Raw genomic sequence first — 25,415 nt, forward strand, 5'->3', positions numbered from 1 at the left:
AAAGTTGGGTGTACAGTCTTCACCATAGGTTTGCTCCCTATAGGTGAGGATTTGATTCCCCTTCTTAGAGTTACTTTTAATGGAAAAATCAAAAGCTAGAGGAATAAAAAGATGATCTGTGAGGTAAGTTTTGGTTATCATGAATTCTCTTGTTAGTTACTAATGATATCCTGAAATAGAGAAGTGAATTTTAATGATGATAAGTCGAGATTAGACTTACACCCATGGAACTTAATGTTTAGAATTGTTCTGATTGATGGATTAATACTTTGAACTTGACTATGAAGTTATCGTGCGCTCGAGTCCAGGAGAGAGTAATGCCCAACATTCATGAATCTTAAAATTCTATTATTTGATTTGTTTTTTCAAAAATCACTCGAGTTCATATAAATGTCCCGTAATTCTCAACTTATTTTTCGCATACTTTGCTTGGGACTAGCAAAATGCTGGTTAGGGGTTGTGTTGAGGGTCAAATATTACATATCAGACTCCAGTTACTGCCTGATTTTACGTACATGATAATGTTTAATGTCATATTTTAATTATGTTTTTATTGCAGGATGTAATCAAGAGCGTGGACTGAAAAATAACACTAAAAGCATGGATTTGACACTCTAATGTCAACAAGGGACACACTCCAGAGAACCAAGACTGAAGAATTTACATGCCAGGGATCTGAGGAAATCAAGTCATTCACGTTAAAGAGGCCCGAAATTGGTGAAGAATGCAAGATCACATAGTTCCCGTCATCTGATTGGCTCAAAACTTACAAGAAATAGGCTTTTTACCGACGAATCTTTTACCTACAATTTTTTTTTTCGTAGGTAAAAAGGACTTACCAATGAAAATGATTTTCGTTGGTAAAAGTTTACTTTTACCTACGAAATCCTAATTTCGTAGGGAAAAGTCTACTTTTATCAATGAAAATTTTAATTTCGTAGGTAAAAGTAAACTTTTAGCAACGTAACTTTTCATTGGTAATGGTTATTTTTATTTTCTAAAAAAAAAAAATGAAAAATTTTCTTTTACCAACGAAAATCAATTTTCGTAGGTAGAAGTGTTATTCCCGACGGACAAAAACCGTCGGCAAAAATCTGGTATGATCTAATTACCAACTAAATATATCTTCGTTGCAAGTGTTTTTCCCGACGGACATGACACGTCGGCACAAATCTGGTACATTGTTAGTACCGATGAAATAGTTTCATTGGCAAATGTGTTTTTACCGACGGACATCAATCGTCGGCAAAAATCCTATACAATTTTATAATCAACGCGAAGCATTAGTCGTCGGTAACAGTGTTTTCCCGACGGACTTGAAGCGTCGGAAAAAATCTGGTAGGATGTAAATACTGACGGACAGGCATCGGTAAAAATATGTTTTCCGACGGATATCAACCGTCGGAATAAATCCCATAAATTCGTAGCCCAAAGCAGGACCGTTTTACCGACGAACTAAAACCGTCGGAAAAAGGTTCCTACCAAAGCATGTTAATTTTTTCGACGAACTAAAACCGTCGGGGAAAGGTTCCCGCCAGGGACCAAAGATTCCCGCCTTGGCCGAAAGTATGACAGTTTTGCCGACGAAGTAAAACCGTCGGAAAAAGGTTCCCGCCAGGGACCAAAGATTCCCGCCTTGGCCGAAAGTATGACAGTTTTGCCGACGAACTAAAACCGTCGGGAAAAGGTTCCTACCATGGCATAATTGTTTTGCCGACGAACTTAAACCGTCGGAAAAAGGTTCCGCCAAAATATGTCAGTTTTTTCCAACAAACTAAAACCGTCGGGAAAAGGTTCCCACGCCGGTAAAAATAAATATTTAAATTTTTCCCGACGGCAGATAACCGTCGCTAATGTTTTTACCGACAAACAGAAGCCATTGGTAATAATCCTTTGTTTTTATTATATATATTGAAATGCTCACACACACTAGTTGGATATTGCATTTTCGTCCAACTAGTTGATGAATTCAAGGACCAATTAATGCTATTTAATATTAAGAAAAGTTATTTTTAAGAGGAAAAGTAGACACCAGTGGTGGCCCCACTTTAGTGTTAAAGTGAAATCTACCCCAACCATCCGGTGAGTCACCCGGTGTTAGAACCATGGGTTAAAAAATCAGCATCATCTATGGTTCAAATGGACCACATGATTGAAAACAATGTACAAGTAAAACTCACTCTCCAAACTATTTTCATTGGTTTGGCCCACCTGAATCACGTATGCCCCTAATTTTTGGACATTAGGCATAGATTTTTAGTGTGTCATCTTAATGGTTGAAGTAGATTTATTAACATTAGTTGATATCCAAAATAGGCAATGGATTTCAAGAGAAAATGGGATGAATTAGGAAGCTGCACACATGTAATATATTTATGCATGCAGTAAATGTAAATGAAATCTAGTCCATTAATTAGGTAGGAGTTCTTTTAAACGTGTGAAGGACATAAATTATTATTTTTAATGATTAATGGTATGATATCTATTTACAAAAAAAATGGAGCTATTAGAAATTCATTTTAGCCGTATACATTTAACTTGTATATTTGTGGCTTCATTGATGATGATCGTTTATTAAATTTTAATAGATAAAATATAATTAATAGGCCTTATTTAATGGACAGGCCGGATCTTTGACATATAATTTCTATCATACTTATGTAAAACTTGATATTACGGATCTCACATGTGGTATATTACTTGGGATAGAAAGTAATTTTTTGCTATTAAATGCACAGCTAGTTGGACCAATTTGATTTGTCCAACTAGTTGTGTGTGAGCATTACTCATATATATAATTTTTATATCATATGAGTGGAAAATTTTTTTATTTTTTATAATTAAAAAGTAATATTTAAATGATTTGTAATATCATGTGAAAAAGAATATTGAGAAGTTTAAAATTTTAACAATGTTTGAGAAAAATTTTGAAAATAAAATGATGCTTTTGAAGAAAAGAAAATTGGCATTTTGAAATTATTGAGAAAATATTTTGAAAATTTGAAAATAAAAATTTAGAATTTGTATTAATTTTTTTTTTTTTTTGAAATAATTTATAATAAAAATGTTTTTTTTTGTTAAAATGTTTTCAAAAATATACATTTTATAAAAGAATGTTATTTTTAAATGGAAATTAAAATTTATGTATGAAAAAAAAATTACTAAATTATTAGGCACATCCACTAATTGTACCTTCAACCATTTTTGGAAAATCTAATCAGTCTAGATTGAAGAGTAAATAACTTTAAATGTGTAAATCAAATTTCATTAAAATTGTTGATCAATCTTGTATGCTCAATATCTTTTTCATATGTAACCTGATGGGGACAAATAACTAGTGAAATTGAGTATTGATCAGAAAAATAGAGTGAATAGACCAGACAGGTAAAATGGGGCAAATATTTTGGTCAAAATTGTGACCAACTTTATTGACCTCATAGGAACCTAAGTGTTGATGTAAGTTTTGTGGGCCCCATCATAATGTGTGTCGAACATCAACACCATGAATTTAATGTGTCCCCTTCAGGTTATGAGATATGTAAAAAATCATCCGTATACGAAACTCAGGTGGGCTATGCCATCTAAAACCATGTGAAGACATCCTAAAAAATATAAAAGAACTTGGTGGGGCCCATGTGAGTTTTGGATGCGGCTGAAACTTGGTCTGACCCCTCATCCAAGTGGGACACACATAATGAGTGGGTTGGATATCTGAATCACATTTAGGTTAACCCAATATATGATTATGAAAGGAAACCCCTCTCCACTCTATTTAGGTGATTTACTAATTACCCTGAGTTAACTTTGTGGGGTCTACCATTAATTATTTATTTTATCCACTCTGTTCATCCATGTTAATAGATGATTTAGGATCTAAAGAACAAAAAGGAATCATATCCAAAGCTCAAGTGGACCACACTACAAGAAATAGTGTGATTGAACCTCTACTATTGAAAAAATTCTTGGAGGCCATAGAAGTTTTGGATCAAGCCGATGTTTGTGTTTTCTCTTCATTCATATCTTTTTGATATTATGAACAGGTTGGATGACAAATAAACATTATTGTGGGCCCAAGGAAGGTATTAATGGTGGAAATCATTATTTCACATTGTTTCGTGTGGCATGGTCTACTTGAGTTTTGGATTTACCGAAAATTTGGGATCAACCCACACCGTTCATCCATTTTTCGAGATCATTTTAGAAAATTATCCAAAAAATAAATCACATCCAAAGATTAAATGGACCGCACTACAAAGAAGGGGAACATATTGGCTACTTCTCCTGACACTAGCCAATGGCTAGTGGTTGGTGCTATGTGGGCCCCACCATGATGTATGTGTTTAATCCACACCTTCCATCCATTTGTAGAGATCATTTTAGGGCAATATCCAAAGAACGAGTTAAATCTAAAGCTCTAGTGGACCCCAGTACACAGAAAACAGTGGGACAGTGACGCCCACCATTAAAAACTTCTAAAGGCAGTAAAAGTTTTATATGAAGATGATATTTGTGTTTTCTCATATTTCATGTATTTTTATACTTTTGAACAGGTTGGATTTCAAATAAACATTATGGTGGGACTTAAGATAGTTTCAACAGTGGAAATTACTATCCCCGCTGTTTTCTATGGTGGGGTCCACTACAGATTTTTATCTGCCTCATTCTTTTGATCATGACTTAAAATGATATCTCAAAATGGATGGATGGTGTGGATATAACAAATATATCATAGTGGGGCCCACAAAACTTGGTGACGTCACTGACATAGGGACGCCCTCTGTCAGCGGCGGAAACGGAGGCTACTCCCCTGCCACCAGCAATTGGCTAGTTGTCGGTGGTCTGTGGGCCCCACCATGATTTATGTATTTCATCCATTCTGTCCATCTATTTTTATAGATCATTTTATGGCATGAAAGAAAAAATGAGGTATATCTCAATCTCAGCGGACCACGTTACAGAAACAGTGTTGAATGAGCGTTGAACATTAAAAATGTTTTGGGGGCCATAAAAGTTTTGGATCGTGCCGATTTTTATTGTTTCCCTTCATCCGGGTTTGTAAGACCTAATCAACATATTGGATGTCAAATAAACAAGAATGGCGGGCCTTAGGAGGATTTTAATGATAGATATCCAATCATTGTTTTTTTTCCTATGGTGTGGTCCACCTAAGATTTTTATCTCTATAATGTTTTGTATAAAGCCCTAAAATGATCTGTAAAAATGGATGAACGGAATGGATGAAACACATACATCATGGTGGGTCCCACAGAGTACCGACCACCAGCAAAGGGCCGGTGCCAGCGGGAGTAACCAATCCGCCTCGGGCGGATTTCCAGCGGAAGCCTTTCGCATGACTTCCGAGCGCAAGGATTCTAGGTGGGGCCCGTTGCGATGTTTGTGAGAAATCAAAGCCGTCCATATGTTTTCTGACCTCATTTTAAGCTATTATACCAAAAATGAGTAGGATCCAAAACTCAAGTGGGCCATAGGAGATGAAACAGTGGGGAATGGAATGCCTACCATTGCAACCTTCCTAGGCTCTACCTTGCCGTATATATGCCATATAAACCGTTTACAGCATCTAAACTGTTTATAAGGTCTTTTTCACTCAGATAAAGTGAAAAAATGAAAAAAATTATATCGTCAAAAACTTTTATAGACATATAAATATTTCAACGGTGGTCACTAACTATCCACTGTTTCCTCTCGTGTGGCCCACTTGAGTTTTTGATCCTCCTAGATTTTGGTCCCACGTCATAAAATGAGCTTAAAAAACGGATAGAGGGGTTAGATTTCACACAAACAACTAAGTAGGACCCACACAGAATTTTGTGCAAAATTGGAAATCCGCGTCCGTTCGTCTTCGTCAGCGACTCCTCGCTTATCTCTCTCTCTCTCTCTCTCTCTCTCTCTCTCTCTCTCACGGTCCTTTCTCACGCATTCTCTATCTTTCTCTCTCTCTCTCGGCCCTCTCTCTCTCTCTCTCTCTCTCTCTCTCTCTCACGGTCCTTTCTCACGCATCCTCTATCTTTCTCTCTCTCTCTCGGCCCTCTCTCTCTCACGCATCCTCTCCCCTTCAATGATAACAACACTTCCAGGCTAGAGTTATTACAGGAATTCAAGTCCATGGGAGTGAAGATTTTTCAGGTACATATATTTTCACTTGAGTTTCAACTTAGAAAAATGAAAGAGGAATTACAATTTTCAGTTGGCTTGGTAGGCCCACCTCCTCATGATCTGACCTGATCGTATGGTGAGTGAGCGTTGAAATTAAATAGGGTGTGAGACATACATCATCTTTAAATTCACTTCAGTCCCTTTCTTCTTCTTTTTTTTTGTCACATGCCCTAAAAGATATGAGAAAAAAATGGATGGACTGTATCAATCTATTTTTTCTGTGGTGTGGTCCACTTGGGCTTTGGATGTAACTCCTTTTTGGGATCATGCTTTAAAATTATCTTAAAAAATTGTTAGACGGTGTGAATCAAACACAAAAATCATGGTGGGCACGAAGAAGTTCTACACATTAAAAGTTGTGTTGTGCAGTAAGCAATTTATCTCAGAGAGAAATCTGGTCTATCTTGTGAACTGGACTCATCAAATGGCATCATGCAATGATAAGTGCCGGCACCGAAATTTCCATCATATGCAATCCTCACGTCCTCTTTAGATCCAAATAAATCAGACCAATCTAAAGCGTTGGTGGGGCCACAACATGTAAAATCATACCCAAAACCTGTAAAACCAAGTGGTATTGCCAACCTCAGTTTTGAAATGGCCTGATTTTTGGAGTACTCATTCATCCGGATGGGATAAATCTTATTCATGGGTTGAATGGCATATGTAAAACACGGTGGAGCCCAAACACAATCTGAAATGTTTTAATGGTGGTTGTCAATGTCCCAGCCTTATCCTGTGGAGTGACACACACATGTTTTGGGTCGGCTTGATTTTTATTAAACGGTGTTAAATTGAAGAGATGCACCTTATGTACGGAGTGGATTTGGACCCTACATCACAGCGGGCCCCACACACAACATCATAGAATAAGCCGAGAATCTGAAGGTACTGTACAACCTCTTGTCTATTTTATTGGAATACATCATTTTCCCGCACAAGCAATCGTTGTTGTCTGTACCATGTGATAGACCACGATATTGCACCACGAGATTGCAACATGTCTTTAAAACCGATGTATGGTATCCAAAGGACGTGTCCACCACATATATTACATTATTTCCCTTTACAACTAGCAATCACTAAATAAGAGTCATGATCCACTACAACTTCTCTATAACATTATTTCAGTGCAAATCTACATGTAGAGCCCAGGTGGGCCCACATATGATTAACAAAGACTTCAATTCACTACATAATAATAATAATAAATTTTCACCGGTGCATGTCTTCTGTGCCATGTGTTTGAAAGAGGTTAATTACTTGTATTCTAGATTACACTTTTAAATTTACTGATTTAATATTTGTCAGTAGCCATCTCAGTCTCTCTCGCATTCTCTCTCTCTCCTCTCAGTGATCGGGAACCCAATTTTCAGCGTGGACTCGTGATCGGGGCTCCAACTCAAACTCCTCTTGTTCTCTTCCTCAAAGCTCGAAAGGTAAAAATCCTAACCCTTTATCTAAGCTCCTCTCGTTCTCTTCCACAAAGCCCGAAAGATATGCAAAGAAAGCAAACCAACTTTACATCAAAATGACTAATTTTTTAACATTATCAAAATGACTAATATGTACATCCTGAACTAGATTCAACTTTCAGTTGGCCCACATCACAGGAAACAGTGGTGATTAACCATTAAAAACTTCTTATGGTCACAAACGTTTTGGATGAAGCTGATACTTGTGTTTTCCCATCGTCAAAGTTGACCTCATCAACTGATTATTGGGAGGGATCAACAATCGAAAGTAGGTCACAGATGATGATCGGTTCATAAACATTATTTGACCATTCAATGTACTTTATTATATTAGTTTGGGCCATCCATTTTTTTTCTTTAGATTGATTGGATGGTTAGGATCATTAGATCATAGTGACTTTTAAGAGACTCAACAATCAGAGGTGAGATACACATGATGGACGATCGAGATCATTGATTGGACCTTTTGTAGTACAAATAAATGGGAGCGGATTTATCATTGATAATGCCTTTTGCAAATTTTATCTATACATACCACAATCCCAACCGTCCAAATCATTGAACCCACCATGGTAGGGTACAGAAGAAATGTAAAAGTTGGTAGGAGGATTATAACCATCTGATTAGTGAACAATTTTCTGTAAATATTGAGTGTTTTTCCTTTTAACCATCCATTCTATGGCCACCAAATAGACGGTTAAGATCTTTCATTCAGTTTGATTACTGGGTCTGGCCCATATTCAAAGAGGTCACAAATTGGGCCTTTTGGGGTGGGGTACGTTTAATGCACGTGTACAGAGAAAATGGCATGCGTGTGATAGGGAATAATACTACCCTTTTGTTCTTTTGCTCTTTGCCTTTTTGTTTCGTCAACGAAATGGATCCAAGAACCGTAATTATTAAAGTATAATCTATTAATTTAATACGATAATAAGTTAATGATTAGTGATGGCGTCCTTTCTCCTAATCAGTTAGCTTTGGAGTTTTTTCTTATAATTTTTTACACGTTTGATGGTCCAACTAGAGTGGGGGCATCAAGTTGATCAACTTTTACCGGACTGAGTAAATTCAGTTAGGCCCACCTTGAATGTATGTGGTCTATGTAGCCCGTCCATCCGTTTTTCTATCTAATTTAGGGTTGAGCCCAAAATAGGAGAATATCCAAAGGTCAAATGAATCATACCACAGTAAACAGTGGGGATAATAATTTCCACCGTTGAAACCTTTACAGGCCCAACAGTAATGTTTATTTATCATCCAACCTGTTCATAATATCTACACCCTACACAATCCACTTCCCTACTATCCTACTGTGGTCTTTAAAAACTTAAAGGAGGGAGTGGGTTTGTCAGGGATATCTCTGGGCCCCACACAGCCCTCTGCACCAGTAGGGACATGCATTTCGGTCTTCTATATATATAGCCCTCTGCGCCAGTAGGCATATGCTTTCAAACAGCCCTTTAAGGCACAAGATACATATGTACACGTCAACGTTTGACATACGTGGAATATCCAGCTGCCACAAAAGGTGGACCACACTATGATGGTGATAACATGGTAAGAAAATTAGGCTGATCAACTTATGAGGTGGGCCACACCAGTACAATGAATAATGCCATTAGTTGTCTAATGTCCATACTGTCGTATCATGCTAAATGAGTGGATGGGCCTAATTTAGGCGGTACATCCTTTTCAGGATTGGATATAGGAGGGCTGGTATTTGGAATGTCAATGCATCCTGATGGGGCTCATCCCATTTTTTTTTCTTGGGGTTGTTAAGTAAATCCATTGCCTTCTGTCAATGTGCATATTGTTCCATTGCCTTCTGTTGCCTAAAATGATCCTTGCAAACCTTAATGAACTTGTATATTACATTTTTTTTGTCTTAAATTATTATTGTGATTAGTTAGTTTATAGTTGTGACTTGTAATTGTGATTTGTAAGTTAGATAATTAGTTACCCGTTTGAGGATTTCTATGGGGTCATACATAGATAAAGTGTGTTTTTGGTGGCATAGAAATCGCTCAAATTGTCCTATTTTGGATAGTTCAAGGTTAGATGGATAGTATGCTTTCATATAATCTATTTAAATGTTCATGCCTTAAACCTGTTGGGGACAATGCCAGGTTGTTTACATCGGAGGTCGGTGTCTTATGTCGATCTCTGATCCCTACCACCACCCCCCGTTGGGTAGACGTGACAGATGATGTGTGGCAGCACATCCGTCAGCGCCTTACGGTAAAATTTAGTAAATTAAATTTTATTTTGTAAATTTTCATTTATGGTTAAGTTATTTTCTTAATAAGTTTATTACCTTAATCCATTATTTACAAAATTACAGGATAAATTTGTCTTGGATTTGAGTGTTCCATACATTTCCCATGCCGTCGACGACATGATCAAGGAGCGGTTTAAGGAGTATTGCAGTGATTTACACCAGCGGTACAAGCGGTGCAGGAGCCTCGAGGAGGCCGTATTGACCGCACCGCCGCACGTGACCATTGACGATTGGCGGATACTCTGTGAGAGATTTTCGTCTGAGTCTTTTCAGGTAATATTTACATATTTACGATATCTTAAGGTAACAATTAAATTTTTTAATTAATAATAATATATTATGAATAATGTGTTCAGAAGAGGAGCAAAATAAATTCTGCGAACAGGGGAAAGTTGGAAGTGAACCACATAGCTGGTTCAAAGTCATTTGTACAACTTCGTCGCGACATGGTAAGAAGTTACTGGTTATTATTAAGTTGATATATTTTTCCATGTATTTATATTAGCTCTATTGTCATTTTGATTGTGCAGCGAGATTCCGTCACTGGACAGGAGCCCGGACCAGTAGACTTCTACAAAGAGACTCATTGTCGGCAGGCGACGGGATCTTGGGTACATCCTACAGCCAGCGAGAATTGGGTAAAAATTGTTACATTGTAAAATTTAATTGCATTGAATTATAATAATATTATTTGTTATGAAAATTCATGTTTTCATCACAGGCGGCGATGGACGCCATATGCAGTCAGCCCACTCCCGATGGTACTCAGCGGAGTGAGCCAGAGATCTTGAGCGAGGTGCTTGGCACGTTCTGGATATGTGCGTGGGCTTGGCCATGGTGCCAAGCTCATGGCACCCGCTAGAGTTGCATCCAGCCAATCCGTCGCTGGCGAGAGCGCCATATGCCGAGCTGATATCGCAGAGAAAGAGTTTCAACATTTACGGGGCGCCGTCGACGAGATCAAAGACCAACTGGCGAGGCAAAAGGAGGAGCATGAGAGGTAGAAGGAGGAGCAGGAGAGGCAGAGGGAGGAGCAAGAGAGGAGGATGGAGGATATGCGGGTGGAGCATGAGCGATGGATGCAGGAGATATTATAGGTTCTCGCTGCACACTTACCCATCGATGCCCCACCACCTCCGCCTTCATCTTTGTGATTTGTCATATTTTATTTATGATTTATTTTATATAAGAATGTTAAACTTATATGTATTTGTGCGTGGATGAATGTAATGTGGATAAGACTATTTGTGTATGTATGGATGTGATTTGTGTTTGGATGGATGTAGTTTATGTTTGTTTGGAAAAATGGAAATATGAATATAATGAAATATATTGTAACAGGTGTATAACAAGAATTTTTGCAAAAAAAAAAAGAAAAAAAAAGAGACTTTTACCTACGAAAATTTTCGTAGGTAAAAGTTTCAACGACATTTTTACCTACGAATTTTTTCGCAGGTAAAAGGTTCATTCACATTTTATTACTTACGAATCATTTCGTAGGTAAAAGTTTCATCAACAGTTTTACCTACATCAAATTTCATAGGTAAAAAGTCTTAGCACAATTTGTACCTACGAAACCTTTCGTAGGTAAAAGTCTTAACACCGTTTGTACCAACGCAAAATTTTGTAGGTAAAAGTATGAACACAGTTATTAGCTACGAAAACGTTCGTAGGTAAAAGTTTTAATACAGTTTGTACCTACGAAACATGTCATAGGTAAAAGCTTTAACAAAGTTTGTAGCTACGAAAACGTTCGTAGGTAAAAGTCTTAAAACCGTTTGTACCTACGAATAAATTCATAGGTAAAAGTTTCAACTAAGTTTATAGCTACAGAAACATTCGCAGGTAAAGGTCTTAATACAGTTTGTACCTACGAAACATGTCGTAGGTAAAAGTTTTAATGAAGTTTGTAGCTACGAAAATGCTCGTAGGTAAAAGTCCTAACACCGTTTGTACCTATGAAAAAATTCGTAGGTGGAAATTTTAACAAAGTTTTTAGCTACGAAAATGTTCGTAGGTAAAAGTTTTAACAAAGTTTTTAGCTACGAAATGTTCGTAGGGAAAAGTTTTAACACTTCGTAGCTAAAGTCTTAACAAAGTTTTTAATTTCGTTGGTAAAAGTCTTCCCATTGCCAACGATGACATTTTTGCGTCGGTAAAAGTCTTTAGCCACGGCTTTTTACCAACGAATTTACCGACGAAATATTTCGTAGGTAAAATTCTTTACCTACGAAATAATATCATTTACCTACGAAACTTTTCGTAGGTAAAAGTGAAATTTCTTGTAGTGATATACATGGCCTGAGGGCCATAAATTAACCATACATATCAAATTTCAGCCCTCAGATCACTATGGAAGTGCCCCAACTAACAGATCAGCCCATAAACCGTTGATTCTGGACCCACCTGATATCTGGATCTGCCTCAAATCTGGTCTCAACGCCTTAAATAGGGAGATTCATTGAATAAATGGATTGGATTTTGCAAAAACATCACAATGGGCCCCGTATGTACAGCGTGTGTACATAATGTACACACGTGCCGCTGCGCACCGAACCGAGTAAGGCGGGTCAACAGGCGCTGACCCGCGTCTGCTTCTCAAAACGGCAACTGCCATTTTGGTGTTGCGTAACAGACAGACGGCGTCCGTTTTGCGGACGCTAGTGGGCCCCACAAAGTGACCGTGCAGATGATCCAAGCCGTCCATCGTGTAGAGGGCCATGAATACACCAAACCTATGCTGACTGTTTGTACCCATGCAAGCACATGTGTGTGATACAGAGGCCATAAGTGAACTGCCCTGCAACGTTCAAATTGATTTTAGCATGATTTCTTCTCTGGTCCGAGTCAATGGACATTTAAAACCATCCATTTCTGACCGAAATTTTGAGGGCAATCTAATAGACAGGGTGGATTTTCATGAAAGCACCTCTGTGGGGCCCACCGATCACGAAAGTGCTGGACGTGCGAAAGGTTGCACACGTCTGTGAAATCCGAGATTCCAGGCGGTTGTGGCCCACCATCTTTGATCATACGGCAGATCCATGCCGTCCATCGTGTAGGCCAGCCAAAATACTTCTAAGAGACGTTGATTTTACAGAAATAATGCAATGAACGTGAGAGTTATGAAGCCCCGAACTTGGCTGCAAAAAGGCTTTCGTTGCGCTTGCGATAACTTTCCAAATCCGATTTCTATCACACCAGCAACTATAAAAAGAGTTCCAAAACACGGAGAAGGGGGGAGTGCTTAAACAGGGGACGTCAGATAGAGAAAGTTTTGGGAATTTTTATCTATTTTCTTCATTTTTTTCTACTTTTTCTTATGAATTATGTTGAGATTTAATCTGATTATGTTTGGCTTAACCCCTTAGCTAGGGCTAAGAGGTGAAGCTTGTGGCGTGATGGGGTTGATCCTACGGCATGGATGCATGTGATGAACTATATTTAATTCTAGTTAGATGAAAGAATGCTTTAGTTTTTAATGGTTTATTGTGACTTACATTACAGTAGATCTGCGATGGCTTGAGTATTTCCTTTTCCTCTCTTGTGATTATGAAGCCAAGATGCCCTATTGTTCACCATCGCCCCTTGGACATGGTGGGATGACGAAACTCTTCCTGACATTCATACATCACCCAGATTCGCTGTAAATTAGTTTAATTTTGTTATTTGCTTTGTCTCATGGGCATGGTTTTGTGATGGAATCCATTCTAATGTACACCTATCTGATCACTTGAAAACTAGATTAAATGAAGTTCAGAATTGATTTTCAGGTATATCTTCCAACTGGATGAAGATGGGACTCGAAGTCCAGTTGAGTTCATGAATCGGCCGTAGATCTCCCTGATCTCTACAAGTGGATCCTCTGAATCCCTAGTTTCCTACTTCTAAATTTCTTAAGTTTTACATTAATATTTCACCATTACTCCTCAAATTATAATCAATTTAAATTCCGTTGTAGTCTAGTTCTAATTCTACCTAGTTTCAGATAACGTACAGGTTTCAGTCCCTTGGGATTCGACCTCGGTCTCACCGAGTTTATTACTACATCACAACCCTATACTTGGGGAGTGAATAAAGGCAAAACCCTTTTGTCTCTTCATCTTCCCATCCCAAGGTGAGAAGCTATCTACGATCCTCCCGTTTCTGACTAAGATTCCGAAGAGGTCTTCCTCGGAGTTTTCCTTCGAGATGTTGCCAACAAAGACACTGAAACCCCAAAAGCCTCTGGACTTCTCTCCCGTACCCAATCTATTGGGGCTGGAATTAGTTAGAAATGGAGGTTAGAAGTTTACATTTTAGCCTCAGTTAAGAGCCTGACCTATCATATAGCATATATACAACCCACAAACCAACGGGCCTCAACTATCATATAGCATATACACAACCCACAAACCAATGGACCTCACCTATCATATAGCATATACACAACCCATAAACCAACGGGCCTCACCTATCATATAGCATATACACAACCCATAAACAAACGGACCTCACCTATCACCTGTCATATACACAACGCACAAACCACAGCCACCTCTCTGATCAAAGGCTTTTAGATCCGACTGGTGGGTATACTTTCACATGCATGGTTTCCGGGCGCCATCGAAGGGTTAGCCAAATCATATGGAGAAGTACTGGAAATCGACACAGTGGCAACTCTAGGTATATTTCAGGCGTTTGCAAGAGTCAAAATCAGACTGGCTCCGGATTTGGATATTCACAGCTTGAGATATTTGAAGGTAAATGGTATGTCCTTCCCTATGGTTGGTTATTTGGAGAAACCGAAATTCCAGATAACCCGTTTTTCCTCTTCAGATATGCAGCCCACTGGTTGCAATTCCACCAGAGAATGGGTGGAGAAGTCCTTCTACAAACATAATCCTACTCTATCTATATGCCTACCAGCTGCTTGTGGAAATGCCAAGGTGACTACCAGTCCATCTGAGCAGGTTCATTCACCCACTATGGTAACCAACATTCCCTCCTCCCATCACCCTGACCAATTTCTTCTGACTCGCTCAACATCCTTGGACCCGTCCTTCCCACAGTTGGGGGCGGGTGCCATGGATCCCCTGATTCTGGATCTGAACTGCCACCCTACCCAGTCTCCCCACCTCACCCTCCCACTTAGAGTCTCAGCTCCGTATCAAGCCAATTCTTCTCCTTCCCTCCTCAGTCCTATCCAAGCCTGCCATCCATCGAAGTTTGGAGGAAGTGAACCTCTAGTTCCAGATGCTTGGAGGGCCGGGTGTTGCTTCCCAGACCCCGACAGATGTGTGGATCATGCAGCTTTGCGGTCACAAGTTCTTTAGCTTAGATCTAAGGAAGGTACTAACTCCCCTACGCAGAGGGAAGAAGGGAACAGCTCCCCTATGAATGGAGCCATCTGCACGCGCCCTACTGACCGTGTGGATCAGGCTAATAACAGCTCCCTTGCAAATAGAGCAACCTGCATGCTCCCTACTAACTGTGTGGATCAGGCTAATACCAATTTCCCTAACAGACAGGGGAATCATGCCACTTGCAAGAAGGATGTTCTACCTGTCCAGACCACCAACCCCGACAATTTCCCCACCTGCGAGAGCAGAGAGGCCTTTTCCTTTCAGTACGTGTTGCGACCAAGCGGCCACATGGAAGGTAAGGTCCACTGGGTGCTCTCCCATCCACTGGCATCCTCACCCTCAGACATTGACTTCTACTCATGTACCTTTGCAACGGCATGTTGATCTGCTGAGAAGGAAGTGGCTCACTCCTTGTAATCGGGAAGGCACTAGAAGTGAAGCAGAACCCACAGGATGCCTAGAGGTTGACCTCTCCCCTTTCTTTGGGCAAGAAAACGGAGCAAGTAGTAAATCAGCAGGCAATGTTCAGGTCCAACTAGCCTAACATGCTTAGATGCCTATTCCCTCTTTTGATCTAGAAGATACAAGAAGCCACAAGCCTCAACAGAGCTCTTGCATACAGAGTATCGACTCATCGACAACCACAAATGAGGCCACGGGAAGGATCATTTCAGGCAGCAGGTCTATTAAAGGCAAGCAGGAAATGTGTCCAATAGGAAGGTGGCTAGACTGATTGAAGAAGGGGAGTGGTTCTGCAGACTGCGTCGCTTGAAGAGGAGGGCTGTGAACTCGGGGTGTGTCACTGATAGGTAGTGCCCTTATTTGGAATGCTCATGGGTTAGGCAACCAGCCTACCATCAGAACTCTGAAGAAGTTGATCAAGAATTTTAACCTGCTACTAGTAGCTATCCTCGAACCGATGACCAGAGAGGAGCGGAGGGTGGCCATCAGTCTGAAGCTAGGTTTTCACTCCTCGTTATTGAACAGCGAACACGGGGGTAAAATCTGGGTTTACTATCACAACCAAATCAATGCGACGGTGTACTCTAAATCGTCTCAAATGTTTTCTTTGCATATTTCTTTTCAGAATTGCAGTTTTGTTGTCCATTGTATATGTAAATGTTCATATATATCCAGAAGGTCCCTCTGGTTGGACCTGGAAAATCATAGCAAGAACATCACAAGACCATGGGCTGTTTGAGGCGATTTTAATGCAGTCGCTATAGCAAGCAAGTGTCGAAGTAATAGAGTGGCGAGAAGGCTAAGCATGTCAGATTTTGCTTCTGCGATTCTGCACACTGGGCTACTAGATGCAAGTTTCATTGGAAACAGCTTTACGTGGAGCAATAACAGATCCAGGAATGACAGAATTTGGACCAAGTTGGACAGAGTTCTCATGAACAATAAATGGGCGAAAGCCTTTCCTTCCATCCGGGTTGGACACCTTCCTTGTGTCAACTCCAACCATGCACCATTGTTACTTACATTTCCCCCTCAGCAAATTCCCTCCATCCATCCTTTTCGTTTCCTCCGTATGTGGACACTCCACGACTCTTTCTAGCTTGTTGTTAAGAAGGCGTGGGAGGAAATGTGCTCCATCAACCCCATGATAAATGTGCAGTTGAAGCTGAAAAAGACCAAGCAATTACTAAAAGTATGGAATAAAGAGGTTTTTTGGAAACATCTTCCGCCAGATCAAGGTAACTGAGGGTGATCTAGATTGGTTGGAGGGTCGTCTGCAGAATTCTAGAACTGAGGATTCTTTCCAAGATAGTCTAGCTACCAGGAGAAAGCTGGCCCACCTCGAACTGATGGAGGAAATCTTCTAGAAATAAAAAGCGAGGAACTCTTGGTTGGAGGATGGGGATAGAAATACAAAGCACTTCCATACTTCAGCTCGTGAGTGTGTTAGGAGAAGTAAGATTAACTCGATTAAGGATGATAGTGGAACTTCCTTCACTGGTTAGGCCTAGATCAAGGCTGCTGCGGTTCAGCATTTTGAAAGGCTGTTTCAGGCGGAGCCTACTGCGGATCTTAACATATTTCTTGTTGCCATTCCTCGAATCCTTTCTTTGGAAGATAATAATGCATTACTTGCCAATCCTTCCTTTCAGGAAACACAGTCTGTAGCCTTTAACATCCCTAAAGACGGTGCCCCAGGCCCTAATGGGTTTTCTTCTTCCTTCTTCATTAAGTGTTGGCGACGGTGGGAGAAGACATTCACAAAGTCGCATGCTTCATGTTCTCGGGAGAAGCGAGCCCTAAAGCCTTTACTGCACCTCTGATATGTCTCATTCCAAAGTCCTCGGAAGCCTCAAAATTTGTTGATTACTGCCCAATTAGCTTGTGCAATGTCATCTACAAAATATTCTCCAAGATCCTCGCTTCACGGTTGAGCAAGGTCCTCCCTAAACTGATCTCATTGGAACAAGGGGCTTTCGTTAAAGGAAGAGCTATCATAGAAAACATTGCGATGGCGCTGGAGGCAATGCAAAATCTCAACAGGAAAACTAGGGGCGGGAATATCATTCTGAAACTCGACTTGGAAAAAGCTTATGACAGGATTGATTGGAACTTCCTAAAGCAGGTCTTGCATAAATTTGGGTTCAGGGACAGATGGGTTGCTCTTATGGAAACCTGTTGGGGAAACAGTTGGTTCTCAGTCCTTATTAACGGGGAGGCAGCGGGTTTCTTCAAATCCTTTAGAGGTTTACGCTAGGGGGACTCTCTCTCCCCTGAGTTGTTCATCCTTGCAGAGGAAGCCTTCTCTAGATCCTTCAGACAGCTGGTAGTTAGAGGTTGGTGCAAGCTGTTCAGCCTTCTGAGAGGTTGTCCCCTCATCTCTCACCTATTGTTCGCAGATGATACATTGTTGTTTGTCAATGGCAGTCGGGAATCGCTCAATACTGTAAAGGAATTCTTAAGCTCCTTCCAAAATGTCTCTGGCCATAGGATTAACAACACCAAGAGCTGCTTTGTTCCCTCTAAGGATTTATCAGCTTCTAGGATCAAGAGTACAGAGCCCATTCTGGGATTCTCCAAAGCCAGATCAGGGTTCCTGTACCTCTGAGTTCCTCTCTACAAAGGAAAAATTTCTTCGGCTATGTTTCAGTCACTCATAGATAAAATTACTAGTAGGATTAGTGGGTGGAATGCTACGTTTCTATCCCAAGCTGGGAGGTTAACCCTCATCAAGCATGTGTTGGGAAGTATCCCCCTCCATACCATGACAACCATGAAGACGCCAGCTCAGGTGATCACCAATATGGAGCTCAATTTTGCTCAATTCTTTTGGGATGGGCCGATGGAAAAAAGAAATGCCAATGGATTGCATGGAGCAAGATTGCTAGGCCGATTAAGGAGGGTAGCCTTGGGGTCAAAAAGTTGAAAGATGTGTTATCTGCTCTTCGTATGAAGATGGCCTGGAATGTGAAGTATGGGGATAAGGAGGGCCCTTGGGTGGCCCACATGTGTACAATGTATCGGGGTGATCTGGAGGATGCGCTTGTGGTCCGAACATCCAATCATGCATCTCCTTATTGGAAAGAGATCAGAAACGTCCTTCCGACTATCGCTAGTAACGTTCAGTGGTAGGTGGGATCGGGTACGCTGAACTTATGGACTGAAAACTGGATGGGACCCGGACCTCTCCAGCAGTTACCCATCAACCCCATTCCGAGTTCGCTTCAATCCCTCCGGGTCAAGGATTTTATTGGGCCTTTTGATCCCATGACCCCCTCCGTTGTTCCTTTATACTTGCCCCAGGACTCACTTAACTTCATATTCCAGGGAGGTTTTGCTACTTCTAATGATAGGCCCGAGGTGTTCTGGCCGCATGATCCCACTGGCTCATTTTTGACGAAATCAGCATGGGAGCTCTTAAGAGACCCGACTCCAGGTAGATGGTGGTTCAATTGGATCTGGTACAGTAAAATGCCTCCAAAGATGTCCCTGTTTCTTTGGAGGGTGTTGCAGGGGGTGATTCCCGTTGATGGCAGAGTGCAGAAAAAAGGTATTTATCTAGCGTCTATTCACTCTTGTTATGCCGATGCAAACATTTCTAAGCCAAATCAGGAATCCATTCAGCATATGTTCCTCCTTGGGCAAATTGCATCTCGGATCTGGTCCCATTTCGGTGCGCTTTGTGGGGTTTCCCTCCTCTATCATCTTTCGGTGGAAGACAAGCTGGCGCAATGGAAAAATGCAGCAGCCTAGGGTTCGACAGTAGCCCCTATCAAGAGGGTCATCCCAATTCTCATCCTCTGGGAGCTTTAGCGTACAAGAAACGATGCAAGGAAGGAGAATCGCCCTATGTCTGCTATCTAATCCATTGTTAGGATTAAATGGTGGGCTACTTGCATCTTGGAGGACCAACGGGACTGCCTCCAGCATTTCGGCATGGTTGGTTTTGTTACTCGGTCTCACCCCATGCAAGCTCCTATTACGCAGACGATTTACTAGGCTAAGCCGGCTACTGGTTGGGTGAAACTAAATGTGGATGGTTCGGTGCGTGGTAACCTAGGCTTATTTGGAGGTGGCGGGATTTGCAAAAGGGATGATGGCAGTTTTGTGTTTGCTTTTTCAACTGCCCATGGGGTTGGTTTGAACGATAAAGTGGAGCTTTGGGCTATTTATGATGGTGTTGTACTCTGTTTGGGAAAAAGGCTTTTCAAAAATTGTTGTTGAAACAGATTCCAAGGTCGAGGCAGGCCTGCTGTCTGGGAATTTGATCACCCCTTGGAAATGGAGGCCTTGGGTATCTAGGTTCAAGAGCTTGGAAAGGAATGCGGCATTTGCCTTCTCGGTTATCCCCAGGGAAGGGAATGCCCCGGCTGATGGAATGGCTAGGGAGGCTAGCGAGGCCCAAGCTTCACTTGTGATCTCTCATCTTCGGGATCTCCCTCCCCGCATTCGTGGCCTTTTATTCTTAGACAAGGTCAGGTTAGGGGTGGTTAGAGAGACCCAAGCAAATTTGTAAAGTTTAAAAAGTGGTGTCTGGTGATAGGTGTTCCAGTCTTTTCGTTTTTTATGATAGGTGGTCCCAGTCCTTTTTGTAAGGGCCCACCTGAAAGGTTGTACATGTTTTTGTTGAATGAATTACTGTGGCCAAAGCCCACCTATAGCATATACACAACCCACAAATCAACGGGCCTCACCTATCTTATAGCATATACACAACCCACAAACCAACGGGCCTCACCTATCTAGAATCCATCCATATAAGACCCATCAAATAAATGGTCCAGATGCATGTCCCTATAAATCCAATGCACATTGTAAAAGAAAAGTAATTAAATTGCTAGATAGGCAACATAGTGGATGTGGACTACTGCCAATGGGTATGATACGTCCTCTCCGACTGTAGCCTCTTCGGATCTCTTTCTTACTGTATTATTTGCCTGCAAGACCCCATATTTAGATTGCTACGGAAAAATGTCGAGAGATTTACTCCACGCCATTTTCAAGTGAGGATAAATTGAGGGTCCAAAACCCCCGCCCATGATGGAGATACATTGAGACAAGAATCTGCTTTCAAATGAGTTCTTATTCCCATTATGCATGCTGGGGATGCAAGATGGGCTCATGTTGTTTTTTCGCTAAACTAACTATAATATATATCTTCTTCCTCATGTAGTATTTGACATGTAACACAGGTTTCTCTAAGGTGGTTGCATGAACAAGGAGTGAGTGTGGTGGTGAAAAGTTTCAACAAGGATAGAATGAAACAGAATCTTCAGATCTTCGATTGGGAATTGAGTGAGCAAGATTTGGCAGAAATCAGTCAGATTCCACAGCGTAGGGGATGTTCAGGAGAAATCTTTGTTTCACCAGGTGGGCCATTCAAAACAATAGAGGAGATATGGGACGAGGAGGCATAACACGCCTCGTATTATTGCCCCGTGTGTGTTATGATAGAACGGTCTGCTAATTCCTCACATGTGCCGATGTGGAACACATGTAAGATTTGGGATCCTTAAGGTGGGTTATACTTTTTAGATCTTATGAGCTAAAAATTTAAGCCATTGCGAGTCTCATAAGGGCCACAACATATGAAAGATATATTCATTTAATCTCTAGTTTATTACTTTGTACATTGTGGCCCACATGAGAGCTGAAACTGCCTAATCTTCCAGGCGAAGATTTAAGCGCTGTTTTCAACCAGATGAAAAGCTCCACAGGCATGTAAAATAATCAAACATGGTCCATATAGATACTATCAGTGAAAACTGATAAAAATGAACAATACTCTGCTTCAGATTTTTAATGTAATTGTGTGTTGCATTTTTTTTCCTTTTTTCTTTTTAACGAGCAACAGAATATATTACTATGAAGCTATACAGCTGAAATTAGAAATTAATGGCTAGTAAACTAGATATTTTTTATACAAGCAACAGAATAGATTTTTTTTATTTTTTTGCAAGCAACAGAATAATATATGTTGCATATGGCGAGTAAAATAGATTGAATTTTGATATAGAGAATGGTCATGGTTTCTACCGGATGAGTGACATGGATATTCTACTCTGGCATGTTTAGATCTGAAGCACTTTTAAGGCATGGTAAGGAAGGCAAGTGGGCTCAAAGCCTGTTCATTCCCTTGGTGGGGATATGTTTCTAACATCCCGTCTAACAAGCTGGAGATGAGCATTTGACTGGAGAATTTCTCTCACCCAGTTAAAGAAAAATGATGGTCGAGAGGCAGTGATGGACCACCTCTTGCCTGTTACGAAAAATGTTTTGATTAAAAATATTTTACATATATATATATATATATATATATATATGTATGAGGTTTATTAAAAACTTGAGTTTTTGGTGTTTTGGGAATAGTCCTATATCAGAAATGAGAGAAGAAAATTTTGGGTTTATAAGTAGGGCATTGAGTAGCTTACTATTTGCTTGGTGAATCCATGGAGCACTAAGACTTGCACTGGAACACACGCGCACCCACATGGGCTCGGGCATGGTGCGAGGGTGTGGACACATGAGGTAGTGTGGCTATAGAGGCGCTAGTGGCGCACTTTACATTTCGTGCGTAGATGGGTCACTCCCTCACAACCTTACGCGAACTGATACAAGACAAGTGAGACAATGGATATGGGTCAAGTGGCTAACGTGATGTGGGTAACACCTTATATAGGGGCAGGGACTAGCGGTTTAAGAAGTAGTGTAACTACTCATGCAGTATTAACCTGAACCATATAGAAATTGTTGCATATTGATAGCCAACAGTCATAATCGACTATATAGCCACTGGCTCTTAACTGCTAGCATGCAGCTGGTTTTCCCACATGCAAAACGGTTAATTGCAAATAACAGCTAGTTTCTCAACAATAGTCAAAAATGATCATTTGGAGTTATGAAGTTGGATCAAAACGTCCAACACCTATATAAACAGAGCTTGAATGGTTCATTGGACCATCACCAACCACTCAAAGCACTCTCTCATATGAACCAACTAGTAACAACTCAAGTGTTCTCTGATCAACCAGCAACGTTAAATATGAAGCTTAGCCATTAGCCAGCAAGTCCTCAAGAAATGGACAACTACAGTGGTTTAAGCTAGCAATTTCTTTTTTGACTTTCTCTCTGATTTGGGATTTTTTTCTTTAAAGCTCTTATCTACCAGGAAACTATGTACACAAAGTTCCATTAGTGGTTTCTTCGTGCTTACTTAACGCAAAGCCAAATATAGGCTCCTCGTATCCTAAAAGCTATTTTCCTGCAACCTGTCAGCAGTCTCAATTACTTTGAGAATGGACGCAATAATGTTTTAAGGAGAGCATGACCACATGTGCTTCAGTCTGTCCTTAATATTTTTGATTTCGTTTATTATTTTACAGAAATTACAAATCTGTAATTTGAGAATATTAGATAACATTGCTCACCTAGAAATATGAGCTATGTTTTCTAAATCGGCAGGGTCCATGGAAGTCACCATCACAAGAAAGGGTCTTTAGATTTCAAGGAAGCTGATTTCTTGACCTTAGCCACGTGTTGACGTCACCAAGTTATGTGAGCCCCATTATGATGTGTGTTATATCCAAATTGTTCATACATTTAAAGAGATTGTTCTATATAATGAAGCCAAAGATGAAGCTGATCCATAGCTCAAGTGGACCACACCTAAGAAAGCAGTGGAGACAATGATGCCCACCGTTGCAACCTTCCTCAGGCCTACCATGATGTTTATTTTCCTACCAACCTGTTCATGAGGTCACACTGACCAAGACAAAGGGAAGCAACAAATATCGACTTGATCCAAGACTTTTGATGCCCTCATGAAGTTTTCCACGGTCGACGTTGGCTCGATCCAAGACTTTTGATGCCCTCATGAAGTTTTCAGTGGTCAACATTCAATCTCCACCTCCACTACGAGTTAAGTGGAGATTGGGAAGGGTGGACAGTGGGAACCCAATTGCCAAATCCCAGACGCTGATCTAATCCCTAGTCTACCGAGATTTGGGGATATCCTGCCCTCCTCCTCCATCTAAGAAGTTCTCTATAGTGAGGTGGGTCAGGCCAAGGGAGGGTTGGGCAAAATTGAATGTGGACGGGTCCATAAAAAGGAACCCAGGGATATCTAGGGGAGGTGGCATTTGCAGAGATAACATCGGGAATCTCATCTTCACGTTTACCATAGGCTATGGGGAGGGTTCAAATAAAAGGGCAGAACTACGAGTGTTGCATGATGGAATGGCCCACTGTGTGAACCTCGAGATAACAAAAATAGTTATCGAATCAGGCTCAAAATTCACGGTGGATTCCTTTTATAAGCGGTCCAATATTGTATAGAAATGGAGGTACTGGCTAACTCGTATAAAAGGTCTAAAAAGAGGAGAAGTTTTGTGGTCTCCTTAATCTTGAGAGAAGGTAATGGCCCGATAGATGGGCTAGCCAGAGAAAGAAGCAACTATAACGCCCTGAGTTTTCACAGCCCGAGTACATACTCGTGCTTGAGAATTCTAGGTGTTAATAAAGTAATAATTGGATGCTTTAAAATTGCACATTATTTTTTTCATTTGGATCACATCAAGTTACCTTCACAAAGGTATACATTCACAAGAACAAAATCATATGTGCTTATTATTTCATCAAGACATAAAATTCAACTAATTGTCTAATGGATGGGCGGTATTACTGGCCATAATTGGTATGTGATGTGGGAAAAGTAGTGAAACGTTGTCGAGTTTGACAGACCTCCAAGGGGCAGTCTCAGAATAAGGGCCTCTACACCCCATTACCTGTGTCGGATGGCCCTTGGGAGGATTTATCTATGGACTTCGTGCTTGGTCTCCCATGAACACAATGCGGCATGGATTCGGTGTTCATGGTGGTAGATCGTTTCTAAAAATGGTTCACTTTATCACATGTAAGACGAACCTCGATGCAACACATGTGGCGAATTTATTTTTCAGAGAGGTCATGCAGCTATATGAGATTCCCAAGACCATCACTTCTGATCGTGACACGAGACTCGATTCAATACACAGCTTCAATTCAGCAATGCCTACCACCCACAAACTGATGGGCAAACTAAAGTTGTGAATCGCACGTTGAAAAACCTCCTTAAATGTATTTTAGGTGAAAAACTGAAGTAGTGGGATTTGGCCTTGTCTCAAGCGGAGTTTGCATTCAACAACATGGTGAACCGCTTGACAGGGAAGTCCCTGTTCGAAATTATTTACGATCGAGTGTCTTGCCACACAGTTGACTTGGTCCCTCTGCCTAAGCTCGCAGGCATGAGCGTTGTAAGAGAACATATGGCGGACAAGATCACGGGTATTCATCCGGAGGTGCAAACCAAGTTACATGCCTCGAATGAAAATTACAAGGAGTTATCCGAAAAGCATCGGTGACAAAAGGCGTTCGAGGTGGACGACTACATTATGGTCCATCTACATAAAGAGATATTTCTGACGGGGACGTATAAAAAATTTGAAGAATAAGAAGATTCAACCAGTACCGATCCTCTAAAAGATCAATGACAACGCTTATGCTGTTAATCTTTCGGATGACATGACGATCTCACGTACTTTCAATACCGTAGACCTGACCAAGTATCATGAACCAAAGCAAGATGAGAACTTGAGGATGAGTTCTTTTAAAGCGAAGGGGACTGATGTGGTCACGGATGAA

General features: G+C 40.7%; 1 protein-coding gene across 1 annotated transcript in view; it reads left to right on the plus strand.

Moving 5' to 3' along the window:
* Positions 1-21,534, plus strand: part of LOC131226707 (non-functional NADPH-dependent codeinone reductase 2-like) — a 79,854-nt gene extending 58,320 nt beyond the window's left edge. Inside the window, exon 4 of the mRNA XM_058222345.1 lies at positions 20,930-21,534. Within this exon, the coding sequence (XP_058078328.1) occupies positions 20,930-21,154 (225 nt within the window). The 3' untranslated portion in view covers positions 21,155-21,534. The remainder of the gene's footprint in view (positions 1-20,929) is intronic.
* The last annotated feature ends 3,881 nt before the right edge of the window (positions 21,535-25,415 follow it).

This window comes from Magnolia sinica, chromosome 15 (genome assembly GCF_029962835.1).
Source record: "Magnolia sinica isolate HGM2019 chromosome 15, MsV1, whole genome shotgun sequence".
In the NCBI taxonomy this organism is placed as follows: Eukaryota; Viridiplantae; Streptophyta; class Magnoliopsida; order Magnoliales; family Magnoliaceae; genus Magnolia; species Magnolia sinica.